At 42.0% G+C, this 26943-nt stretch overlaps 1 protein-coding gene across 2 annotated transcripts in view; it reads left to right on the forward strand.

The window, feature by feature from the left end:
- MORC3 (MORC family CW-type zinc finger 3) overlaps positions 1-26943 on the forward strand; it is a 327051-nt gene that overhangs the window by 27128 nt on the left and 272980 nt on the right. For both annotated transcript variants that reach the window (XM_069202531.1, XM_069202532.1), the window contains exon 2: positions 20949-21021. In XM_069202531.1, coding sequence (XP_069058632.1) covers positions 20949-21021 — 73 coding nt within the window. The remainder of the gene's footprint in view (positions 1-20948; positions 21022-26943) is intronic.

Genomic DNA, 26943 nt, shown 5'->3' on the forward strand with positions numbered 1-26943 from the left:
ACAGTGGGTGGCATAGAGTGCAGTGTTGCAGAGTGGCATAGTGTAGTTTTGCAGAGTAGATTGGTGTGGCTTAGACTGGAGTGATTTAGAGTGGCAAAGAGTGCATTGACATTAGAGAGTGGTAGATTAGAGAGGCGTAGCATGAAGTGGCAAAGAGTGTAGACAGCTTCTCCAAGAGTTAGTACCACCACTTCTTTCAATGACCCTGTTTGACCGATTTTAAATGGGGGCTTTTACATTTTGCTCCTGGTGGCAGTCTGTAGCCACAGGAGTGTTCTTTTTAGGTCATCCTCTGCTAAGGGAGAGCACATGTCTGCCCCCACCGTTTGAGCTCCTAAACCTGATTTTTAGGTATCTTGAGCATCTCCAGCTCCCTCCTTTTAGCAATAGGTAGCTGTGTAATACCCATGACCTTTTTTTCTCTCTGGGCTCCTGGTAATCTGTTTGACCCGGGGTCATCTTCAGCAGCAACCTGTGCTCTAAGGCAGGTTACACCAACTCCCCGCACGCCTCAGTTCCTTTAAGCCTACTGTCCCGCTTTCAGGGGACCTGTGTGATGAGCAACACAGTGCTGAAACTTTCTCTTCATTCAGTAAGAAAAGGTTCAGTCACATGAACTTCCCAAATCATACAAAAGTGTGTTGGGCCTACAAAAACCCTGGTTACTCCAAAATGTGGGGGTATTAGGTAAATAAGTATGCCATGGCCTGTAGATTCTTTTATTAAGTAGATAGAGGTCTCAGCTTTTGATTGAGCTGTTGCCACAAATATATGAAGGGCTTTTGTCCCATGAAATGTAAAATGGTCTGCCTTCATTGTAGAGTATAAATCAGCCATTTACAGCTTTGAGTACCTCCCGTTATTGCTGACCCAAGTACTGAGGGACAACAGTCATTTGCCCAGGAAAACACAGTTTAAGTGGATTAGAAGACCTTTGTCAAAATAAAGGGGAATAATATGCTAATAACAGTAAAACACAAAAAGAAACAATATTCTACAGCTGAAACTTTTATTGTGTGTACTATGATTGGGCGCTGCTACTTTGGAACCCAAATTGTTGCAACTGAAACAGATTGTTCATTTACATAGGAGCTGTGTAATTACAGGATTGTGGAGTCGATGTTAAAGGTTTTTGGTTATTAGTAGGACAAAACTTCACTGTATAATCCAGCCCACAGAACTCCAAATGATTGCATCATGTGTTTATTTTTAGGTCGAGCACAGCAGCACGCAAGCTCTGCTCTTTTCGACCTGTTGTCATCTATTCTGTGGGCTTTAACCATCTCCATCTCATGGCCATCACTTTTATTCTTTCCTAGGCCAGCCTTTCAAAAATCCCTTGCTGTCATTGGTAATTGCTTTACGTTTGTCCCACCTTGAGACTGGTTTGTTACCACCTTGCAGACTGACTCTGTTACATGGATTATTGCACCATCGACCATATACCTTAGTGTGGGCAAACTATTTTTTTTCTTTTGTCTTCCCTCTTTGCACTCCATGGCAGCCATGTCACTATGAAGTTTCATGCAGCGCGAACTCGATCGGAAGTATTGGAGTGTTTTGCAGGAGTACCAGTTACGTCACATTGTTACTGCTTTCATTCTCACTATCGTGTGTTGTTTCCTGCTTGTGGCAGCCTGCTCGCCCTGTGCAGTCTCTCCCATCCCTTCACCCTGCCCCTACCAGCCCCTGAGATGTATTTTAAATGATTTCCCAAAATCACAGGATGTTGAGCTGATGCTGAGACTCGAACTCTCGAATCAGCAGCTCTGACCGCACGCTGCTCCAGTTACATTGCTGTATGCTAAGATCTCGTTTGTGTTTGCAGCGGGGTCAGCTAGTTTAGTAGTGGGAAATTCAGTTCAGATCAACCGGTAACAAGGTTAGTGTGTTTCCTTACATTAGTTGTACCGAGCTCCGTGAGTCGTGTTACTGTGTGTGACGTGTGTGTTTACATATGATTTGATCGTAGGTCAGAGAAAGCAGAGTTAGGTCGATTGTGGAATAATGTGCAACACCTACGGGCGATCCTCGTGGCGTAGGAGGAGACATGTTTTACACTAAGTACTTTGCTAGCTGTGTTCCCGGGCCTTTAAATAAGTTGTGGCTTACAGTGAATCGCATTTGCACAATTTATCGCTCAAAGCCAGGCCTCTTTCTAGTAATTAGACATGCCACTCCCTCAGTTGACTTTCTTTTTATCTTCTGATCATTTCCTCTTTGTCCTTGAGCTTTTCACTATGAAATAGTATCACAGGGTTTAGAATATCTCTTGAAAAACGTATGTTATCACCGAGTGATTCCAGTTTGACCTGGGAAGACTGATCCTGCACTATGAAATTTCACATGTAATATAGTTTCTAGTCTGAGTTGTTAATGATCCCACCTTGTAACTGGGACTCGAGGGAAAGATCACATGTATATTAAACATTGGTGCTTGGGTACTCTGGTCAGAAACTCAGAGCAGGCTAATTGATTTGTTTATAGTTAAACTGAATGTGCTGCTCCTAGAAGCCTTATATCGCATGGGGAAGGAGCGAAAAGCAAGAGGGCGTTACATCGATTGGCAATGGGCCTCACAATGGTTTACTGTGTTCATCTTGGGAAGAGCAAAGTTGAGACATCATTGTTAGAAATGGGGTCTCTGATTGGCTAGGGTCTGTACCTCAGCCATGCAGAATCTCTCCACTCTAGTCAAGGCAAGTCAGAAACACAACTCAGAGGAACCTGTGCTCACCCTCTGGTAGTTTGGCACAGAGCAGGTAGGCAAACCTTAGAAGGCAGTGTGTAAAGTATCCCCAAATGGACTCCAAACAGGTTTATAGGAAAAATAATTCAAATCTTTATCTTCTCAGGTATATGCAAAAAAAGTGATAATTCAGTTAACAATATGCAAGTTGATTCATTCTGGCAGTACCTTAAATAGTGCGAAGTGGTAAGAGTTTAGATAGCGGTGTTCCAGGATGGGCACCGCAGTGAGGCTTTATTCTGGCTTTATTGGGTGTCCCGTGTAATCTGGAATTGCTTCAGTTCCTTTCTGTGGGGGTGAGGCATGAAAGTAAAAGATGTGAGTACGCCTCACCTCCAATAACTACGGTAATCCTTCAGGACGCGCTGCAAACAGGTGAGCGGCCGGGGATGGAGTCGCCGCTGTGGTGTGGTACCTCTCCTTGTGGACAGGGACGCTGCTGCAGGCAAGAGGGGAGGCGGCGGGGACCAGTCGAGGAGTTCCTGAGATCGGAGCCAGGTCCCTCATGAGTGGCGGGCGACTGGGGAGTCTGATGAGGGTGGGCCAAGTGCACCCCGCAGTCTAGTTTGGGCACAAGCCCAGCAAGTACATCCTCTGAGTGCTGCCTCCCTCTGGCAAAAGGGAGTGGGGTGGGGCGATGGCTCCTCTGATGAGGGTGGCCCGAGTGCACCCTGTGATCTAGTTGGGCATGAGCCCGGCGAGCACACTTTCCAATGGACACTGCCTCCCTTTGTGGTGCTGCTGACTTGAGGAACGGCACTGCTTTGATTGCAGCTGCAGGGCTGGTCTTGAGATTTCTGGTGTCCCTGGGAGGCAGCAGGCTCAGAGCTCTAGCTTTGAAGCAGAACTGTGATTTAGAATTGAGGCGGGCATGGTGATCTGGAAATAGCGGTCCTCAGTGACAATAAGTCTGGGCTGGTGCAGACCTCACCGATCACTGTTCTTGGGGGAGACAATGCACACCAAGCAGGCCCTGGAGTCACTCTGGTGTTGCCTTGGGTGAAGCCTTTTCAGGGGTGCAGGGCAACACAGCAGGTCAGAGGCAGCATTTCCAGGGAACAGTCGAATCTGGCAGAGTGGCGATCCTGGCACACAGCAGTCTTTCCTCCAGCACAATTCTGTGGGGTCCGGAATTGTACTACTGAGTGGGTCAAGAGGCCTACTACCTATACAGAAAAGTGCCTTTCATGTGGGGGGATGACCACAAAGAAACCTTGTGAAGTGCACAGGTCCCCCTTTCAAGTCCGTCTCGGCTCCAGACAGCCAGTAGGATGTAATCAGCCCTCTTGTGTGTACTCCCAGCCTTTACCTTTTGAAATGTAAGAGTGAGATCCTCCCCACCCCTGCCCCAGGAGTACCCATCAGTGAGCGGGCTGTGTGTCCTGTGTTGTGGGTGTCTGGAGGGAATGCACAAGTGGAACTGTCACCCCACACAAGCCAGGCTTGTATTAGAGGGAGACTGTAGGCTCACAGGGCAGTGAGGGCAGATAAATGTCCACTTTCTAAAAGGAGCATTTCTAGACTAACAGTAATACATCCAACCTTACCAGTAAAGAGGATTTATTGTTACCATTCCAGTGATACTAAGCATGACCCAGCCACTCCTCTCAGATCAGGAATTGTTAAGTACACGTTTATAAAAATGTTTCTCAGTTGGCTATCGTTCTTTCTGTAAAATATGCCTCAGCAGTATGTTCATTAGGGTTCGCCTGCACAGTGTTTGTGCTGTACCTGCAAAATCTCTTGTAATTAAAAAAAATTAAATAAAAAAAAAAATCATAAAAAGGGCTAACAGTCCATCTGCTATTTTACCATTTGTTGGCTTGCTTGTCACTCAAATTTCCTTGCTTTTTATTGGTTGTGTACTGCTTCATATAGGTTTCCGGTTTCTCTTCATCTCCCCTCATCTGTTTGCATTTTCATTGGAGTGTGGATCATTCTTCCTTTTGAAGTCTTCATCCTCTTCCTTTGTTGGCGGAACTACTTATTTCTTTATAAATAAGGTCTTTTGACGAATGCATGTTTTATTTTGTAGCTGTGCTCCTCCTTTTTTTTTTTTTTTAACCCACCTCTCTCATACTTTTAACCCACCCTCTCCTCCAGGTCTCCTTTGTTTCAGCCACCCCTGCCGTTGTTTTTAATCCTCCCTCGCCCGCTGTTGTTTTTACTCCCCCTCCGTTGTTTTCAAAATCACCCCCTGCCCTCTTACCACCGTTGTTTCACCCCTCCCACCATGCAGGATGAGACCTCCATCACCCCCAATGCTGTTTTTCTTTTTAAACACAGGCTGCTGTACAACATGGCTTTAAGGGGTGGGGGGAATCGCTGTGATGCGGTCATAGTGCTTTTTTTTAATTTTATTTTTTTACTTTACTTTCAGGCATGCTGAGCTGCTGTGCACTCTGTAAAAAAACATTGACAAACCCATTAGATTGCACACAAGAGAAGCCTCTTGCTTTCACCAGTGCATGTTTTTCTTTGTCCTGTTCCATAGAGAAACTGCAACCTAGATGATCAGGTGCACTCTGTTGCCGAATGCACAGGGAGACAACCCTTTATATCACAGTCTTGATTGCTTTGTGGCAATTTGATATTTGTTTGTTGGGCATGCACAGATTTGTACTCATCCGACAGGTACAGTTGTGTTCGAACTATCAACATTTTTTATAAAAACACAGCAATAGACTCCACCCCACTTTGTTTAAAAATGAATGCCAAACCAGTTTTTCTATCTGAATTTGTGTTGTGATGTAAAAGTAAAACAGTAGGATGTTTTTTGCACCGTTAGCTGTATTTTGTAGGTAATTACTTTTCACGGGTATCTGAATGCAATACACCATAATTAAATTGCTCTTTTGCTTCACTTGTAATTTTATTGGCTTAGGAGGGACCGAAAGGATGGCAATCAGCAAGTTCTTCAAATGTTCAATTTTAGAGTCTGTAACTCGCTCAAACCATAGCATATCTCATCAGGAAACTGAAGGAAATATGACCATGGGATACAATCACCATTTTACCGTCGATCCAACCCTTGGTCAGTCTTGAACAACCCCAACACGTCTTCGCTGTGCCCAGCGCAGAGGGACACATGAACGCCCCGGATTTACCGTAAAGGCTCTAAAACGAGGCTGGCATAAATTTCACTTATTTGATTCTCTGTAAAAGTGAATCCCTATTGAATGTTTTAAAGTATTGGTCGCGATTTGTCAAGATAAAGAATCTGTTTTTTATATACTCCTATGTGGAGTCTTTTTGTGGTGCTTTCATTGTATTTACTATAGGCATTTTGCCCAAGTACATTGCCTTCTAACTTAAGCCTGTCTGCTCTGCGCCCAGCTACAGAAGAGTGAGCACAGGCTAATTTATGTTGTGTAATTGACTTATCCTCATTAGGATTTTGGTCCCTACTTGAATAGTGTGCATACCTCTGCCAACTAGAGACCTAATTTCTAACAAATACAAAGTATACAAAATATTATAATTATTTAAATTGTTGACACTGTAGAAGGGAGCAGGCAGTCATCTAACACCATAAAATATGTGTGGTGAGAAAGTATTTGAAAAAATTGGCAGATTTTCAAACCTGCCAGATAAAATCAGGAGTGTCTTTTGCACTGTCTTTTCTGTTAACCAGTTGAATCCTTATTGGTTTTTACTTCCATTGTTCACAGGCATCTAGGCATATTGTAAGTAGGGGACTAAGAGAGCCCTTGTCATTGTTGCATTTTCAGGTCTTGTCATTTGAGATCAATCTTAGATCATGAATTGAGACTAGAATAACTTAAACGTATTTTTTTTTATTTTGAGGCTATGCTGTATATTAACAAATGCCTCAGATGTCATTCAGCAGTTAAGGCCATACATTATTCAGGATATCCATCTCCATCTCTGTTTCTTAATCTTTTCTGCTTTTGTAAGTGTATATTATCTTTTGTGATCTGTATTTGGCCATGGCCTACAATAGTCTTCCATATTGAGATTGTCACTCAAGGAAATAGAAAATTGATCGAAAAAGCAATGACTTGAGGGAAAAAAGTTTAGAATGCTGGAAGTCCACAAGATCTATAAATAAGCTGAACTCGATGGACAGAGTGATCTACAGACTGAGAAATATTAAGGATTTAATGAAACGTGAGGAGCCTACCTAGAATTGTCTGAAGAATAAGAAATGTGCCCATTGCTAACCTGGTCATGTATATGAAGATTGAGGAATGTCACATTGCTTGTAAATTTTAATTATTAGACATTAGGAATGTACCCTGTAGGCTATTTGTTAGCTATAAAAATATTGCTATATTCTTACTCTAATGTATTCTTAATTTTGGAAAGATACGTTACATGCAATTGATCATAAATTATCCCTATTGATTAGATTTTAAAAAAATTTATTTGTATTTATTGGATTAAGATAGTTGGTTTTCAAGTGATTATGCACTCTGAAAGTATTGTGAATTATATTTTTTGTTGTTGTCACAGTAGTGAAACTAGTGAACACACAGAGATACTACATTTAATATAAAATCAGCTATACAAGTGCTCATGCAAAAAGCTGAAATACAACCCTTAAAATCATTGCTTATACTATCATTAATAAAATACAATGATTATTTGTGGATAAGAAGTAACTTCAAACCTGTGTTTACCCATTAAAAGATGTCCCTATTTTATATCCATATTAAACACATATTGTGCAATTTCATCAAAAAATAACTAACCCTGTAATTGTAGGGAGACATTGTGCCTCCACTGCTGTGATGACCCTATAGTGACACTAGCTCCACAGAGCATTGATAAAGTACAACGAACCATTTAAAGACAGAGGAGGAACAGAATTTCATAACAATTTTACCAAAAACTAAATATAAATTATATTAATTAGGAAAGTGGTGATTTACATTCTTAATTTCTGCAGGATGTGTTATTTAAAAGTAACATGCTTCTGTAAGTAAAGAAAAAACGAACTATTTCATTGACATTCATACCATAAAAAGGCAGGTAACATGAATTTACTACCCCAAGCTATGAGGAGTTTGAAACAAAGTGGGTGTAGGGGGCTGAAGTCCAAAAATGCATTTACATTCAACCGTTTTGACTGGAATTTCTCAGTACCTTCTTTTTTTGGGCTCCTTAAGCTTTTGGTAAAGTGGCTGACTCAGCCGTGATGGCAAATGTTAAGCACTTACATTTTGGTGAGTGTGGTGGTATTCGCTTGGTTGTCATAACCCACTCATGTATTATGTAGTATTGCGGGGTCTCTATCTTCAACCCTCCTCGCTCTGCTCTTATAAGATACTGTCTAGCACGAAATTCTCACCAATGATAGAGATAGGTTACTAGAGTAAATTTATTATCATGCTAGTTTAGGTCATTGATTTTGGATTAATGAAGTGGTAGAGCTAGACCAGAGGTCTTCAAACTGGGGGGCGGGCCCCCTAGGGGGGGCCTCAAGTGATAACAGGGGGGGGCACCAAACTCTGGCCAAAAGAAGCATTACACAGGTAACAGGCCTTTGTTTTAAGCAGAAGCATGTTATTGCAGCTTTAAAAAGGTAACAATACTTAACTGCAATGTTTAAATAGGTCTAGACATATTTAAACATTGACATCTTTATACAATAATTGTGAAAAATTCTGAGGAGGGGGCCCAATTATTTTTATTTTTCAGCTGGGGGGGGGCGTGGCATTAAAATGTTTGGAGACCTCTGAGCTAGACAGTATCCTTCTTCAAAGTTTCAAATATTTGGTTTCAGAATTCCTGTCTGAAATACAAACGTCCAGTTTTAATTTATTCATAGATTCATACGCTTAATCATCCCAGCGGTTGTGCTGGGAGTTTTACAATAGTAGTCCCATGTTAAACATAGCCCGGAGGTTGTAACCATGGCATAGTCACATCATTTTAGAACAACCAAACTTTAGCCATTTAGCGATAATCACACTGAATCATGCCCTGAGAGGCCACCATCCTTTAGATTTCTACTGCACATTGTGTGTGAACTTAGTCCCTTTGTCCTCTTCTCAAATCACCTCAGATAACGTATCCTTTGAGGTTTTTTTTCCTTTTTATAAGGGTTTTCATAAGCCTTTCTTCTTAACATACTTTAGGATGTCTGATACTGCTAAAAAAACGTTTTTGGACATTGTGCCTCTTGTGGTAAAAGGTGATAGTCTACCCTCTTAAGAACTGTATTGTATTGCCTTCATCTACCTTTCAATCCTAAAGAGATGCAGAAAGTGTTACTCTAAGACCTTAGAAAATAGAGTCCGTCCTTTTGAAAAGTCCTTTAGTTTCAAAATGCAATGGGAGCAATTGCCTCCAATCAAAACTCAGGTTCAACAAAAAGACCCGTAAGTTGCTTCAGTCTATGGAAAAACCCTCCTCTGAAACAAGCCCAGGTGAAAAGGATTCATCTGCCTCCAAACAAGCTGTTAAAAAAAAATCTAAACAGTACAGCAGGTCTCCTGAAGTAGCTCACAGACCTTAAAAGCCAAAGCTTCAACCAGAACCATGTTATCATGAGAAGCTCCTACAAGAGCTCCTTCTCCATAGCTTCAGAAGGTTCCATTTTCACCATCCGCTTTCCTCTCACCATCATCAAAAGCTTCATCATTGATGTAGATTCACATCTTCACAACACTGTCGACAAGCAAAAAAAACATCTACAGTTGCCTCAAAACAGAAGTTCCCACCAAGACCTCCAGTGACTATGCTGGCTTTGACAAGAGAAGAAACCAGCATTGGCAAAGCCAATAGGTCTCGCTTATGCAAGAACTATTGGCTTTGCCAATATGTTTTAGCCAGGTTGTACACCAGCATGGGTTTTTACAACAGGTGGCACTGAATGATGAAGTATCACAATGGACAGATGGGCTTTCTATTTGGTAGAGGTTGGCTATACTTTAGAGTTCGAAAAACCACAAAGAATACTACCAAACAGAATGCAACGTGTACATCTACAAAAATTGCAAGAGGAAATTCTCTCCATGATAAAGGGTCAATGTAGAAGGTCCCCAGATTCCAACAAAAGAAATGTCAGGGCAATAGAGACCAATTTTTAGATCTGATCCCACTCAGTCTTTCCTCAACAAAAGGTCCAGAATGTGTACTAGCAGGATATTCGCGATCTGCTATGGAAACCAATCAATCAATCAGGATTTATAAAGGTTATCACCCAGGAGGATATGCAGGCACTGAGAACAAAGCTGCTAAGGTGTTCAGTTGAACAGTCAGGTCTTGAGTCCTTTCCTGAATTCCAGAAGATGGCATGATGTTTATAGGTGACGGAAGAGGTACCAGGATTTTGCAGTGAGAAGGGGAAAAGAGTGTCTTCCACTGTTGCTTCGGTGACTGCGGTGGGTGTGCGCGAGGGGGAGGGAAGCGGACCACAGGTGTCATAAGGGTTGGTAGACATTCAGGAGATGGTTGGTGTATGCTGGTCCTTGATTGTGAAGGGCTTTTTATGTGTGGGTCAGCATCTTGAATTGACCTCTTTTCTGAATGGGGAGTGAGTGGAGCTCCTTCAGGTTGGGGGTGGTGTGGGTCCATCAGAGGAGGCCGTTGAAGAGTCTGGCCGCTGAATACTGTGTGGTCTATAGTCTCTTAAGGAGGTATGTGGTGATTCTTGCGTAGAGTGCGTTGCCTTAGTCCAGCCTGCTGGTGACTAGGGCTTGATTGGCAGTTTGTCTGGTGTTGACAGGGAGCCATTTGAAGATCTTGCAGAGCATGTGAAAAGTGAGGAAGGAGGTGGAAGAGACTGTGTTTGTCATGACACCTTGGTTCGATCTCTCGGGAGCAGAAGAAAGGCCCTCAGTCCCAACCCAGGCTACCCGCAACGGATGGGAGCACTCTTGGGGGGGGGGGGGGGGGGGGGGGGGAGGGAGAGGGGAATGGGGACAAAAGAGACTGCCTGAGAGGTCTGCTTCTTATTTAGCTCTGCCTGTCAAACTCTCTTCAAATTATCTTTGAAGCGGCACCTGAAAGGATTACAAACAGAGTTACTAGGGACACACTGCTTTCTACATTCCTACAACATCCAACTAATTATTATTTTTGTTTACTTCTGTTTTTTACCTTAAAACCCTTTACCTGAAATTTCTGAGGAATTTGCTTCTCTCTTATTTGGTCATTCTCACTATTTGTAAGAGATTGCTCAGAGGTCGTTCTTTACACTTGTAGTGATAAGCAATTTGATTTTGTTGAATTTTTCTGACTCCTTGCAGGTATATGTAATCAGTTTATTTTGCCTTTACTTCCTCTGTTTAAAATTGTTGATATATATATATATATATATATATATATATATATATATATGATGAATTCAATCTTGTGACATATAAAGATGTTTTATTTTTTATTACTCTCAGTCTTTTTTCATTAGCTTTTATCACACAACAGTATCCTTGTATTCCATACACGAGTGTTGCAGAAAATACCTCCCTCAATTCTGACTGCACGGGTGCAATTTAATATTTATTCTCAAACTTGCTCTGGTTCAGAAGGGAAGCTCCTCCCTAAGACTCTCTGAATGTCTCTAAAAAATAACACTATTCCTTTTACACAGAATGTTCTATTCTCAAATGCAGATAAGTCACTAGTCTCTGACTCCTAAGGTTTCTTGTCTTTCAAAAGAGTAATACCGCTGAATACTTAGGAACTTTTAGCATCTTTGAACAGATACCAATTATTGTCTGTGGCTTACTTGGGTTGTTCTTGTAATTTCCGAGTAGCAGAGATTTGCTGGAAACTTACCTCACGAAATGAACTCTCTCAGAACTACACCGGATTTCGGTCAGAACACAGTTGAAGTGTGCAGCGCTGAAGTTGCGCACGCGCATTAACATCTCGAATCTCAAGAGTGCAAACACTAGACCTGTGAACTTGTAACTGGACAACCTGGCAGCCATCTTGGATGTCTCTCGCTGTCCTTTCCTTGCAATTTCTGTAATAGAATTCGAAGAACAATCTTCCCATAAGGACATTGCCTTTTCCACTGAGGATACTTCTTGACCTGTAGGCATTTTGTTTTTCTTTTATACCTTATAAAAGTCAAGACATAGCAACTCTGAGGGTTCTTGACAGTTGATCTGGTTTTTAATGGTGAGCTTGCTGTCCAGGATGATGCCAAGGTTGTGTGTGTGGTCTGTCAGAGTGTGTGCTGGTCCTAGTTCGGAAGGCCACCGGGAGTTGTTCCATGGGGAAATGTTTTTCCCAAAGATCAGCACTTCCGTTTTGTCTGTGCTGACTGGATGAAAACCTGTCTAAAAGTCAACAGTTAGTCATGCACCTGCCAAAGTTGACCCTCGTGGTGGTGGGGGTCTTCTAATAGTGGGAGGATTAGCTGGGTGTCGTCTGCGTAGGATATGATGATCATTCTGTGGGTTCTGACGGTGTGGGCCCTGGGTGTCATGTTGATGTTGAACAGTGTAGGACTGAGGGATGAAACTTTAGGAATGCCGCAGATAATGTTCTTGGGTTCCGAGGTGAAAGGTGGTAAGCAGGTTCTTCCGGTGAGGAAGGAGGCGATCCATTTGAGTGCATCTCCTTGGATTCCGAGGGGATGACGCCTCTTGATAAGTCTGTGGTAGGATATGGTGTAACATGCTGCTGAGAGGTCTAGCAGGGTCAAGGCCACAGTTTCTTCCTGGGTGAGGAGGGTTTTGATGCAGTCAGTGATCTGGGCAGTTTTTGTGCTGTGGATGGTGCGTAATCTGGATTGGGAAGGGTCCAGAAATTTTTTGATCTCTGTGTTCTGTGAGTGACGGTTGATGGCCTTTGGTGGAAAAGGGGAGCAGGGAGGGTGATAGTAGTTCTTAAGTTTGCTAGGGTCTGTGGAGGGTTTCTTGAGAATGGGTTTGACATCTGCGTGTTCCCAAACTTACGGGAAGGTGGCTGTTATGGATTAGTTGAGAATGGCGGTAAGGTAGCTGCTAATCATCTTGCTCTCATGGATGAAAATGTGGTGGATGTAGGGGTCATAGGGTGCTCCAGAGTGGATGGTGTTTTTGATGACTTGGTGTTCTGTGGTGAGCTGGTCCTAGGTAGTAAGCAGGTGGTCGGAGATTGCATTGGTATTGCCACTTTGGGAGTGAGGAGATTGTGGGTGTCGGCTGCAGTGGGTTTGGGTTTGAAGTTTTTGTAGATGGTAGAGATCTTGTTGTGGAAGAAGTCCAAAAGGGTGTTACAGAGAAGGGGTGCACCATCTCCTTTCTTGCAGTTACATTACGTAGTTATAAAATCAAACATATCTTTTTGGTTTCAAGAAGTCAGAAAAGATACATTAAAATTCATACAAACAACTTTTTTGTTTTTTTAATGTTTATTGAAAAATTGTCAACCTTTAATGATAATGAAGTGTTACATGGTGGCATTGACGATCAGCTGGTACAATTGCCTAGTACACGAAGCACGGCCCAGGATACAAATATATGACAATTACTATAAACAATTCGGTAGTTCCGGGGTGTGGAGAAAATGGCCTATAAGCATCTCAATAGTGGGCTTGAGACACATATTGTGTATACAGTAATAAGATTGATCAAAGGGTTTCAAACAAAGGGAAAGGGACAGAGAGGTGTTAATTGTCAGCAGAGCTAGTGGGGTGAGAGTGTGGGAGGAAAGGGAGGTATCAGTGAAAAGGAGGGGATCTCGTTTAGAGGTGAGGAACACCCAGGGCTATATAGGGTTCTATCTCAAAGGGAGTGTGTTGGAGTGCTGCTCCCTGCGCATTGGTGGGGTAGAGAGCCCAATGGTGTAATAGTTCTGCAATCTGGCTGTGGCTGGGAGGCGATATACAAACAATTTTATTATAGCTAAATCCTATTCTTGCCATATAATTAATCGTACAACAACTTTAAAGCGAGCCAAAACGTATTAAGGTTGGCGCACAACTCAGCCCTTCGATGGACATGCCTTTCCTCTCTAATTACTCAACCCTCTATTGATTTTCTACAGCCTAGTGCATATTTGAGGAAAGATCATACTCTAAGAACATAGTCAGAACTCCCTAATAGCTGTAGATACAATAAGGCTTTTCTACGTTTCTTGATGTTGAAGTCCTTTAAAAGTGTTTTTAGAAAATGGATAAAAAAGGTTTTATAATATTTACAGAAAAACAAGGAATGCTGGAGACTGAAGAGAAGTACCATCACAAGGAAAGACAGGCAAACTGGATTTCCATTGATGAACATCCTCATAAAAACATAAGTCTCCATGCTGTACCTTCTCTGAAATGGAAAAGGAACTTTTTTTTTCTCCATCTGGTCAGTTCCAGAGTGGTCCTGGAGATGACAAAGAAATAATAATCAGAAGCTGGTTTAAGCTGTACTCCCTAAAGCTCTTTTTCACTAGCAATTTGTCTGATAAAGTGAGCGGTGCTTGAAAAAAGTTGGGTAACCTAGTTCATTAAAAGACCTGTGTACGTATTTCAGCAAAGGGGTAGAAAATCATTTGTCAAGTGAAAGCAATCTAATAATACTAATAATAGTTCCTTGTTAACACTGGCCTTGGTATTGGTCCATATGCTGTCCCATATAAGCAGTAGGGCCAGCTTGACTACATATGAAATATATGGCTAATTAATCTCGGAGAGCATAATAAAACATAACCTAGATGGCGGGGGTTAAGAAAATGCCCACAGATATGGTTTTCTTCTCTCTGTAGAACTGCTGGATTTTGGCATCCCCAAATACCGGCACCATGCGCGGCCACAGGGATACATCGATGATTATATATTTTTATGGAAGATACAGTAGAGCCCTTGAAAGTTGAGTGTGTGAGATTTAGGATGACCCCTGCTACCCTACTCCGCTTCATGCGTAAAATAATGAGCTGCAAGTGCCAAGAGCCACCTGATTTAAAAGTAACCCCAAGATAATTAAAATTACTCACACTACTCATGAACCTATCTTTAACCTATAAGGAGGCCAAATTCTTCTTCCCTGGCCCACACACCATGATGTGGGATTTCCCAAAATTAGTTGGTAAATTTACGCTGCCCATAAACGAGACAAAAGTTTCCACTAGGCTTTGTAGGGCTCTTGGGAGTTCTCGCCATCAAAACGGCATCATCGGCGTACAGTGCTGCTGGGACTAACCGGTTTACAATCTTAGGCGTGGTGACAACTCCAAGATTGGACATAGATTGTTAATATATAAAATTAAAAGAAGATATGCCAAAATGCACCCCTGCATACCCCACAGACTAAATGAAAGGCTGTATCTCACCTTCACTGATAAATGTTTGTGTGATAGCCAACAACAATACCCATAGCATGGTCCTGTTGACTGAATTAAAAGCTGTGGACAAGTCCATGAAAGCCTGGTACAGTGAGCCTTGTCTAACTGTTGTGTATTTGCCCAGAATTAATTGCAGATTTAGGCTTTGCTCTACCATACACAGCCAAGGTCGAAAACCATATTGAAACAGGGCTAAATATTATTCTTGCTTTTCCAATTTCTTAAATGTTTAAAAAGTACTGTCAAAAAATGTTTACAGTGCTTTGTATGAGAGATATAGGCAGCAGTTTGGCAGGTTCCGGTCCCCTTTCTTAAAAATAGGATAGATATTCAATAGCACGCAGGACTGTAGAATTTTAGAACTAAATGAATTGTTGAATACATTTGTGAGCAAGGGGCCCGAGTGTCCGCTGTTACTTTCTTTATTTCTCTTTTTTTTATTTTTTTATTAAAGATCCATCGGAACCCTATCAGGGCCTGGGGTCTTCCTACCCGAACTTTGATTTATAACTTCCTCTACCTCGTTTGCTGATGTTATTAACTGTGGTCCAGAACACACTGCTACACTTACCAGCTGCAGCTAGCTGAAGGTGTTCCCAATCTTTGCTAACTACATTTTTTTTTCTATCTCTTATAGTTCACTTATAGTTCCTTCTCGCCTCTACGACTACTTTGGGGTCACTGGGGGATGGTACAAGGGCCCTTCATAATTGGCAGTTAGCCTCTGAACAGGGTCTGTCAAAACATCATCGGCATTTCTTGCCGGTCTAATATGCTTCATTTAAAAATCTCTTGATGCTTATGCACAGGCAGTGGAACTTGAGTACAGTACTTTCCCCATTCTCTTCCACCAGGCAGCCCATGAACAACAGAAGGAATTTGTCCACTACGATCTTAAGAGTGACTTTAGGTTCTTTGAGAGACCAAATGTATCTTAAGCCATGTTTTTGAATGTTGGGTAATCTCACAGAATGAGGGAGGGATGGTCCATTTCTCTTGAAAAGCAGTGATATCATAATCCTTAATAAAATTGAGCTAGTGTATACTGGTTATCTTCTCCTAAAGACCTGCCACGTTCCAGCTCACGTGTGTCTAAGGACATCTTCCACCAACACATGCCCCACCATCTGTTCTTTCCAGAGCAGTGTATCCTGTGTTGAGCCTACCTGACTGGGGAGGTCATGACCTTAATAGTGGTCAGTCAGTGTCCGATAGGGCATCAGAGTGATTAGAGACAAGGAAATGGATTCTTAAACAATCCTATGATGTGGGTTGCGACCCCCCCCCCCCCCCCCCCTGTATTGCTGATAAAGTCCTTGAAAACAAACTTTGCAAGGGGTTAGAACCTCCTTTATCCGGACGGGCACCTGCAGGGACTGAGGTTGTGGCAAGAGTGAACTTCTAAATGAAGGAGAGCGTCACCACAATGTTAGAAGTCCTCCTAAGGTCTTTACACAAGTTGGCAAGCAAAAGCCTCTGCACCAACTGAGGGGGATCTGAAATTAACGTTGACAGTCTCCACTAGATTGAGCAGGCCTTGACAATTCCAACCAACCCTCCTGATCATCAGGATTTAGTTTGCCAGATACCCTGTAACGAGCTAACCGGTCTAGCATTTGTCAGACAGGTCCTCGTAAGACCCCCTGGTATTCACGTAAGGCAAGGGGGGGGGGGCGGCGGGTACTCTGACAAGCACAGACAGATAGGGACTGTCAGATACTGGATCTAACCCACTGACTTAGGCATTGTACAGACCACCTCCTGTTTTTAGCTATTCAGCTGTTGCTTTTCAGGGCCTCTGGAGATGTAGGGAGCAGCCCCATTCGAAGGCAAGTTGGACTGGTAATAAAGCACCAAATAGTCACTTGCCCTATCCATGCTTGGCAGGCTACCCAGGTTGGATCGATATTCCATTATACCATGGATATCAGTGAGAATCGCAACATCTGCACTACGGGAGTGAGGTCTCTGTGATGCCAAGCGAGCAAGCTGTGCTTCAGTAGCCTTGAGACAGTGGCACAAAGGGGCCAGCTTGCTAAGCAGTAGTTTTTCAATTTTTTGATAACAGCCCTCCAAAAGCTGCATTCTCTCATTACAGTGAGCTTGCATATAGGCATCCTTCATAATGACTTGAGTACCCACACTTAAGCCTTTTTGTTTTGGCTACCTTTGCAGGACTCCATGGGGTGTCTAAACTTATACCTCTAATTTGTGAAGTAGACAGTTCTGGTAGACTCATTTAGGTACTAGATGGGGACAGAATCAAAAGAGAAAGACCAAGCTGTTCTACAGGCAATACATCTAATTTGGTGCCGGAGTTTAAGGAGAGTCTTCTCTCATTAAGCGCTATCTCTGTAGTGATATTGCCCACTGCCCTTTCCAATATTTTCTATGAAGGTGCTCATGGGTGCAAAATACAAAGCGGGAGACTCACAGGCTACTTTCTTCTTCCCCATCTTATTTAGAAACACAGATCGGATATGCTCCCCCAATTCCCCTGCTCCATACAGTCTGTACAATCATAGGGGAGCTCCACAATAGCTGTGCAAAGGAAAAAACTAAAGTTAACTTGTGGAAGGGAGCTTCAAAGAAACCGGGCCCAGCTCAACCCAGCCTCCTCCAGGCTCTGACTGGGCCCCCTGGCCCGGGAGCGCCCCGCGGCTGTGGGGCTCCCCCAATGACTACAAAAGTGCAAGTCCCTTCTCCAGGCTCTCTAGAGCAGAGTGACTCCTGGGCCTTGCAGTCCTTGCAGAGCCTTCAGGTACCAGGCTGCAGCAGCATCGTGGTTCTCGGTTCTGTGGTGTACAAGGTAGCCTGTCTGGAGCTATCGTGAGTTTGGTGGTCTTGATGGGGGGACTCTATTGGCGCAATCGGTGATCCAGGTGGAGAAGTTCTTGACAGCCTGTTCAAAGTTGGTTGCTGTGTCGGGTGGAAGGTATTGAGGGTGTCTGTCCACTGGCTCTCTGATACTTTGTTCTAGCTGCACTATGAAGTGCTGGGCGTCTTGGTATCATGCCCGAGGATCCTGTACTGGTGATGTGGACTATCGGGTGGTCTGTCCAGGTGAGCTCTGTGATATGGCTATGCTTGACTGTCGGTGGCAGTGAATACATGGTCGAGTCTGTGCCCTGCTTAGTGTGTAGAGTCAGTCACTAGTTGGATGAGGCTAATGTTGTTCACGCTTTCAAGCATGTTGGTGGTATTGGTGTCGTGGAGGTCATCTAAGTGGAAATTGACATCTCAGAAGAAGATGTAGTGTTTGGAGTCGATGGTGAGCGAGGCAATGAATTCGGTGATGGCATCGCAGGAACTGGGGTGTGGACCTGGAGGTCTGTAGGCGAGGAACCCTCTGGTGGATTTGCTATCTATTTGGAGTTGGAAATTGAGGTGTTCCATGACCTACAAGATGCATACTTTCACATCTCTATTCACCTTCACCTTTAAAAACATTTATTTACAGGTGACAAGTTGCCACCATCAGTTCAGGTTGCTGCCATTCTGACAGAAGTTAGCTACAAGGATATTTACAAAATGTTTGTCACCAGTAGCAGCACATAGAAGGAAACAGGGCCATCAAATATTTCCCTTTTTGGATGACTGACTGATAAAAGGCACAACATAAATTCAGGCAGAAATTCAACAGAGGCATGTCTAACCCTGTTAGAGAGGTTAGGCCTCACAGTCAATACTTAAAATTGTCAACGAATCCACACTAAGATCCAATTTCTGGGGGCAAAATTGGCCACAGGAAAAGGAAAACACAGATTTGCAAGATTTAACAGTTCAGAGTTGATCCAAAAATAAAATGGGTCACAGTGTGCCAAATTCAAACTCCTTTTAGGCATGACTTTCTCCTGTATTCTATGAGGGTCTGGATCTCCTGGTGGTCCAATAAAGAGATCCTTTGAAGGCAAGATCACAATAACATTGATAAGAGAAAGTTTGTTAGAGTGGACAAAGGTGGCCCTTACAACAACATGCCTCCTGTTTTTAATACAGCCCACAATGTTTATTTTGCCTACAAACACATCCTTGAAAGAATGGGACATATGCAAGACCCAGCTATCAGTGGTTGGCGGACTCTGGAGGAATACATTTAGTAGACCTTCACGAAGTACACTTGCGTTTTCAATTCTTCTTTGAAGAGTAACTGGATCACCTGTTTTGAAAAGCTCACTCCTCCCACCTTACATGCTGGGAGGTACAAGATGGAACAGCCTGTTGAAGGAAGCACACTCCTTTGGACATGGGCAGCTGAACTGAACGTACTATATATTTGAGTCTACCGTGGTAGGCAAGAACTGGGCAGATGCCCTGTGTCTCAGCGTACAGATGTCATGAATTTGAAATGCATCAATCCCAGTTTGACATTGATCTTTATCTGGGGCAAACCAAACCTCTATCAAGCATAAATCAATAATGCTAGCACTATGCAAGTAGGCGTATGTTACCATGGTTGTGAGGGATACCCTATCAATAGCATTGTCAGGGACATTTGCTTACACGTTTTCCAATATGAACATATCAGAAGACTGTAGAATATAGCTGGTGAGATTTTTCAGCAAACAAAACGTACCTTGGTATATGGAAAATTGGTGCATATCGCAAGATTTTCACCCTACATCTGCAATGCCACATTAAATTGTCCCCTACTTACTTGGTCTTAGAATGTAGCACCTATTTCCCATTTCAGAACAGAACTTAACAAACCCTCTGTATGTACTGATAGGGGGTTCATAAAAGGGCTTCTCAGGTCTCCTATAAGGACTCATCCTGTGCTTTAGCAGCTCAACACAGTCCTGTTGCAACTTATATGACCACCAGTGCAGAGGGTCAGCAAAATACAGACCTTCACAATTAAAGAGCCCTAACTTCAATTTTGCTGTGACAGGGTAATGTTGAGATCTAACCAGAAGTTTATACCTAAAGTTACTTCAGACTCCACTTAAATGAACCAATTCAAAGTCCAAGCACAGTTCCGGAGAGAAACGTACACTCTGTAGACATAAAAAGATGTCTGAAATTATACTTGGACAGGACTAAAATTTTGGAAGTCAGATCTTTAAATGCTTTTGGGATTCTAAACAAGGGAGAAGCCATTTCTAAATGGTGTATAGCTCCATGGGATGCACCTACTATTTCATTTTTACCACACAAATGCAGGTAGTCTACTGCACAGTGCTGTAACATCTCATTCTAACAGGAGTGCTGTGGCATCCACCCCTCTGTTTGCAGGGGTGTCGTTACAAGATACATGCAGAGGAGTGACATGGCAGAATTCACACCTTTACACAACATTCCCATCTAAAAGATGGAAACATGAACAATATGCCAATCAGTGTTAAATCCTCTTTTTCATTGAGATGAGCGTACTGTAATTTCCCTCTATCTATTGACTTTATTTATTCTGAGTGCTATCTACTGCTTCTTACTCTGATTCAAGCATGGGAATCTATTAAAGATCACTAGTGGAGAAGAAAAAAGTTACTTACTTGTGAAGCAGTTCTGCAGTATTGATATCTTTAATAAATTCACATACATCCCATTCTCTTCCCTGCGAGAGGCTCACTTAACATTACTGGTCCTTCACAAGTACTTTGAAATCTGAAGAATAGTGGCCTCTCAGTATGGAGCCTTAATTTGGATTGGCTCAAGTTTGGTTGTTTTAAAATGACATGACCAGGCTATTTAAGAACCATGATTACAGCCTGTAGGCTGTGTTGACATTGGACTACTGTTGTAATGTTACTGTGGGACTCCCAGATAGATGTCTGGGACTTTTCAAACATGGGGATCTACAAAAGACATTGATATTGGAGAACTCCCATTACAGGTAAGTAACTATTTTTCTTGGTTATCAAAAGAAACTATAAGCGACTTACAGAACATTTGGTTTGTGTATTTTGACTGTATTTCCTTATTGTGTTATTGTTGCATTGAAACATCTCATTTCTTTTCTTTTCAGCTGTGCCCCAAGTTTTTGCACACAAATTCTACAAGTCACACATGGCCTTTTAGTGCAGTGGCAGAACTAATAGGTAAAAACATATTTTCCCCATATTTGTGTCAAACTTGTGTGGTTTATGTAATTGTTTGAATTGTTAAAATATGTAGATGCCGGTGTTTAGGTTGAGCGTGAGCGCAGAACCTCTTGTATACTTTTAAGTCTACTTCTTCTGTGTGCTTAAAGCCATTTAATTTGTTCCTTTCTTTTTTTTTTCTCTTTACATCTTTTATTGCAGGTGTAATTACACAACATAAATTCTTTTGGGCTCCAATCATATCTTTAGCATAACGTTTTACAATGAAATAATAAACAATAATCAGCCTTTTTACATTTCACTTAGTCGTTCCTAGATTCTCCCCATATGCCTTCAAATCTACGCAAGGCTCCCACCCATTGAGCATATAACTTTTCTCTTTCCCACACCGCTTCCATTTTCTTCCCCCCATGCTGAATAAGTAGGGAGTATTGGTAATTTCCAAGCTTGAAGAATTAATGACTTGGCTATTAAAGTAGCAGCAAATCTAATTTGCTTGGAGCGAATAGGCAAGGCTGGATGTTGCGAAATGCCAAATAATGCCCCCAGCGGGTTTGGAACAATTTATAAGAAATCAAGACACTGATCCTCTGAAATACTTTCTCCCAAAAAGTTGTGAGGTATTTGCATGTGAAGCTCATATGAAGCCAGTCCCCCTGAATCGCCTGACAGCGCGGACAGGAGCCAGATGTCTCAGGATACATTTCCTTTAATCTAGCTGGAGTATAATAAAGCACCCATTTAGAATAAAATGCATTTTTGTTTTTTTTTAAATAAGCCCCCCTGAGTCCTTTTATGTTAAGTTATTGTGTTGTTTTCCATTGCTGTATTTCTAATTTACATCCAGTGAGGTTTTCTATTTTAAGTAATATTTTAGGGATTATGTCAGATGTGTGCCCTATACTGAGTCTTCTGTACCAGTTACGTATCCCTAATAAATTCCCAAAATAGGCCTGAACAATAGTAGAGCTAGGGCTTTCGGTTGTTCTCTCCATTGTTTGTAGAAAATGCTGGATTTGATAATAGGAAAACCTAAGATCATCCGAGATATTGTCTTTATCTGCTAGGTGCTGCGTCCATGTTTTAATGTGATCCCCTATTAAAAAAATCAGCAAAGCTCCAAAACCCCCCCCCCCTCCCCACCTGCTTCTGACCATTTCTGTACATATCCTTGGTTAAGTTCAAGAATAGCATCCAAGAATCGTGAAGTCTAACTGATGGATACATCCTACAGATTTGGTATTTTGCCTGTATCAACAACCTACTGGGCTGAATCATTACCGGCAATTTGTACCTCACATGTTTTGGAAGGCGGGTTGTTTAAGGAATCAGGGAAGCTGTATGCCATTGTCTCTTAACATGCGGTTAAGATAAAAGCTAGTGTTTGGCAATGTTGTGGTCTTTGAAGCACAATCTAAGAACGGTGCCTTTTAGTAGGTTTAATATTGGGGAGTGCCAGCCCCCCATTTTCCACTGTAAGAACTACCTTTTCTAGCTGGAGACGCGGTTTCTTATTGGCCCATATAAATTGTCTAATCAGAGAATCTATTTCCCTAAAAAATGTTGAGGAACTCTCAAGATTATGCTTGAGAAGATAAATAAAACCAAAGGGAGAATCATCATTTTGACCAATGCTACCCGCCCTATGATCGTCATGAAAGATGTTTGCCATTTCTGAAGTAGACCTTGTATTTTCTTAGAAGTACTTAGGTAGTTTATCTGGAAAAGATCTGAAAAATCATTGGACACAAATATCCCTAAGTATCTAATGGGACCAGAAGTTGAGGATTGGACCCGGATATCCGCTGGTAGAACTGTTTTCTCTGCATTATATAAAAGAGCTTCTGATTTAGAGCAGTTAATTCTATAACAGCCCAGGTCCGAAAAAATCTTATTCTTTGAAAATGCTCTGACGATATTGCGTGTATCTGCTTGGAGATATAAAATCATGTCATCAGCGAATAATTTAAGTTGGGGTGTGCTTGAGGAAGTGGGGAGTACGTGTTTGTCTTGTCGGATTGCTGCTGCCAATGGTTCAATAAAAAGTGCAAAAAGTACCGGTGAAAGAGGGCAGCCTTGCCGCGTACCTTGTGTTATATGTAGTAATCTTGCTATTTGTGCATTTATTAAGACCGTAGCTTGAGCTCCCAAATACAAATTATGTAATGTCTGAATAAACTTCCCTGGAAACCCAGACTTTTCTAAGGTCATGAACAAAACTTCCAATTGGACTAAATCAAATGCCTTTTCAGTGTCAAGCATTATGATTGTTGCCGGATGTTTATTTTGGGAAAAATAATCAGTTGCTTGTACCAAGAAATTGTTATTAGTAGACAACAGCCTTCCAGGGAGAAAGCTGCATTGATCCTCGTGGATAAGTCCTTGTGCCACTTGGGCTGTACATACAGCTAGAATCTTTGTGAATAGCTTGTAGTCCTGATTAAGAAGGCTGATCGGGCGATATGAACCTGGGTTTTCCGGTAGCTTTTCCTTTTTGTAAAAACTAACCACTGTGGCCCTGGAGAATGAAATGAAGATGGAACCCTTCGCCCTTCTAATATTTCATTAAATATATCAACTAATATTTTGGCTGTTTGGGCTTCCAGAATCTTATTTACTTCCACTGGAAGACCATCCTCCCCTTGGCCTTCCCATTGGGTGCAGCCGGTATTGCCTCCTTTGGTTCCGAGAGAATGATGGGAGCAATTAGTAAGGCTTGGGCTCCTTGGCCTAACCCTGGCAATACCAATGAGTCTAGGTAGTGCTCAATTTCCGATGTATTTGCTTGTATTGTCTCAGTATAGAGCTTTTAATAATCTGAGAAAAAGACTATCTCTTTAGGCTGATTGACCATTATTCCCTGCTCCTCATCAGATCTTTTTTTATCAAATTGGAATTAGATTTTATTTTTTTTGACTGACCAAGCCAGAAATCTCCCCACGTGCTCATTTTCTTCATACTACTTCTGAAAGCTTGTGTGCCAATTATGTATTTCACGAGACGTAAAAAAATCCCTTAGTCTAGTCTGGGCTCTTTCAAGCGAAGAAGCTGTCTCCTTATTACCTATTAATTGATGCCGCCTTGTCATATGTTCAAGTTCTTGTTGAAGTGTAGTGTTTTTTTTTTTCCCTAACTACCTTCCCTAAATGAGCTTTGAATGAGATTGCCTCGCCTCGTATGTGGGCTTTGGTGGATTCCCATATATATTTTTTTTAAATATCTTTTATTGGTGGATTCCCATATATTAAAGAGGGAGCCTGACCCTTTTATTTATATTTAAAAATTCTGCGACTGATACTTTGAGGGATATAATCCAACCTTGCTCTGTCAAGAGAGATTTATCCATGGTTCAGTACGGGTGATGTGACTGATTATTAGGTCCCACTATGCTGGCCCAGGGGGCGGAATGATCCGAAAAGGGATTGGCCTGTATACCCGACCCATGTCTTGCCAAAGCATATGAGATTAAGCTGAAATCGATCCTTGAGGCAGTATTGTATCTTTTAGAGAAGCAGGTAAATTCCTTTTCCTGAGGATGTTCAACCCGCCAAACGTCAATTAATGCTAAATCCGGAGCTAGCTTGTTAAGCATTTGAGATACTTTTGGTTTATTCTGTGTTTTGTTCTTTTGTGATGTATCTATATAGATATTAGGTATGATATTAAAATCCCCTCCTATAATGTAATAACCCTGGACTTAAAAGCTTATAGCCACTTCAGTATCGCTTGTAATTTTACATTGTTATTGGCACCATTCAAACTGCATGAGGCTAATTTTACCCTATTCTCATCCATCCCTTATCTCCCTATATAGCTTGTCAAAGCAGGAAAGAAAAAGAAGGAAGGGAAGGTCAACATTCACCCTGTTTGAACATTGGCTCAGATTAGATGACCCCAGTGACACTGAATGGTTTTGAATTTTTGGCACTTTTGTGTTCTTTACTTTACCCCCACCTACCTGCTCTGTCCCCAAAAAACGGATATGACCATCTGCAATTCACCTGCATTTTTCCCTATATCTGCAGCGAGTGTCCCCAATCCATCAAAAGGGCCTCTACCCGTCATGGCCCCGCTTTCATCCTCCCAATGATCTCTTACCCCCTAGTGACCAACCCAGCACCCAACCCCCTGAACTCCCCCGTGCCCCCTCCCCCAACCTTAAAAAATGAGGGCACTTTAGAGCCTAAGCCCTGGGAAGCACAATACCTATCATATATATATATATATATATATATATATATATATATATACACAAGGAGTGCAGAATTATTAGGCAAGTTGTATTTTTGAGGATTAATTTTATTATTGAACAACAACCATGTTCTCAATGAACCCAAAAAACTCATTAATATCAAAGCTGAATATTTTTGGAAGTAGTTTTTAGTTTGTTTTTAGTTTTAGCTATGTTAGGGGGATATCTGTGTGTGCAGGTGACTATTACTGTGCATAATTATTAGGCAACTTAACAAAAAAATATATATACCCATTTCAATTATTTATTATTACCAGTGAAACCAATATAACATCTCAACATTCACAAATATACATTTCTGACATTCAAAAACAAAACAAAAACAAATCAGTGACCAATATAGCCACCTTTCTTTGCAAGGACACTCAAAAGCCTGCCATCCATGGATTCTGTCAGTGTTTTGATCTGTTCACCATCAACATTGCGTGCAGCAGCAACCACAGCCTCCCAGACACTGTTCAGAGAGGTGTACTGTTTTCCCTCCTTGTAAATCTCACATTTGATGATGGACCACAGGTTCTCAATGGGGTTCAGATCAGGTGAACAAGGAGGCCATGTCATTAGATTTCCTTCTTTTATACCCTTTCTTGCCAGCCACGCTGTGGAGTACTTGGACGCGTGTGATGGAGCATTGTCCTGCATGAGAATCATGTTTTTCTTGAAGGATGCAGACTTCTTCCTGTACCACTGCTTGAAGAAGGTGTCTTCCAGGAACTGGCAGTAGGACTGGGAGTTGAGCTTGACTCCATCCTCAACCCGAAAAGGCCCCACAAGCTCATCTTTGATGATACCAGCCCAAACCAGTACTCCAACTCCACCTTGCTGGCGTCTGAGTCGGACTGGAGCTCTCTGCCCTTTACCAATGTAGCCACGGGCCCATCCATCTGGCCCATCAAGACTCACTCTCATTTCATCAGTCCATAAAACCTTAGAAAAATCAGTCTTGAGATATTTCTTGGCCCAGTCTTGACGTTTCAGCTTGTGTGTCTTGTTCAGTGGTGGTCGTCTTTCAGCCTTTCTTACCTTGGCCATGTCTCTGAGTATTGCACTCCTTGTGCTTTTGGGCACTCCAGTGATGTTGCAGCTCTGAAATATGGCCAAACTGGTGGCAAGTGGCATCGTGGCAGCTGCACGCTTGACTTTTCTCAGTTCATGGGCAGTTATTTTGCGCCTTGGTTTTTCCACACGCTTCTTGCGACCCTGTTGACTATTTTGAATGAAACGCTTGATTGTTCGATGATCACGCTTCAGAAGCTTTGCAATTTTAAGAGTGCTGCATCCCTCTGCAAGATATCTCACTATTTTTGACTTTTCTGAGCCTGTCAAGTCCTTCTTTTGACCCATTTTGCCAAAGGAAAGGAAGTTGCCTAATAATTATGCACACCTGATATAGGGTGTTGATGTCATTAGACCACACCCCTTCTCATTACAGAGATGCACATCACCTAATATGCTTAATTGGTAGTAGGCTTTCGAGCCTATACAGCTTGGAGTAAGACAACATGCATAAAGAGGATGATGTGGTCAAAATACTCATTTGCCTAATAATTCTGCACTCCCTGTATATATATATATATATATATATATATATATATATATATATATATATATATACACACACACTTCTAATAACAACAAACACTGTTATCGACTATATCTACAACTAC

Source organism: Pleurodeles waltl, chromosome 8, assembly GCF_031143425.1.
Source record: "Pleurodeles waltl isolate 20211129_DDA chromosome 8, aPleWal1.hap1.20221129, whole genome shotgun sequence".
Lineage (NCBI taxonomy): Eukaryota > Metazoa > Chordata > Amphibia > Caudata > Salamandridae > Pleurodeles > Pleurodeles waltl.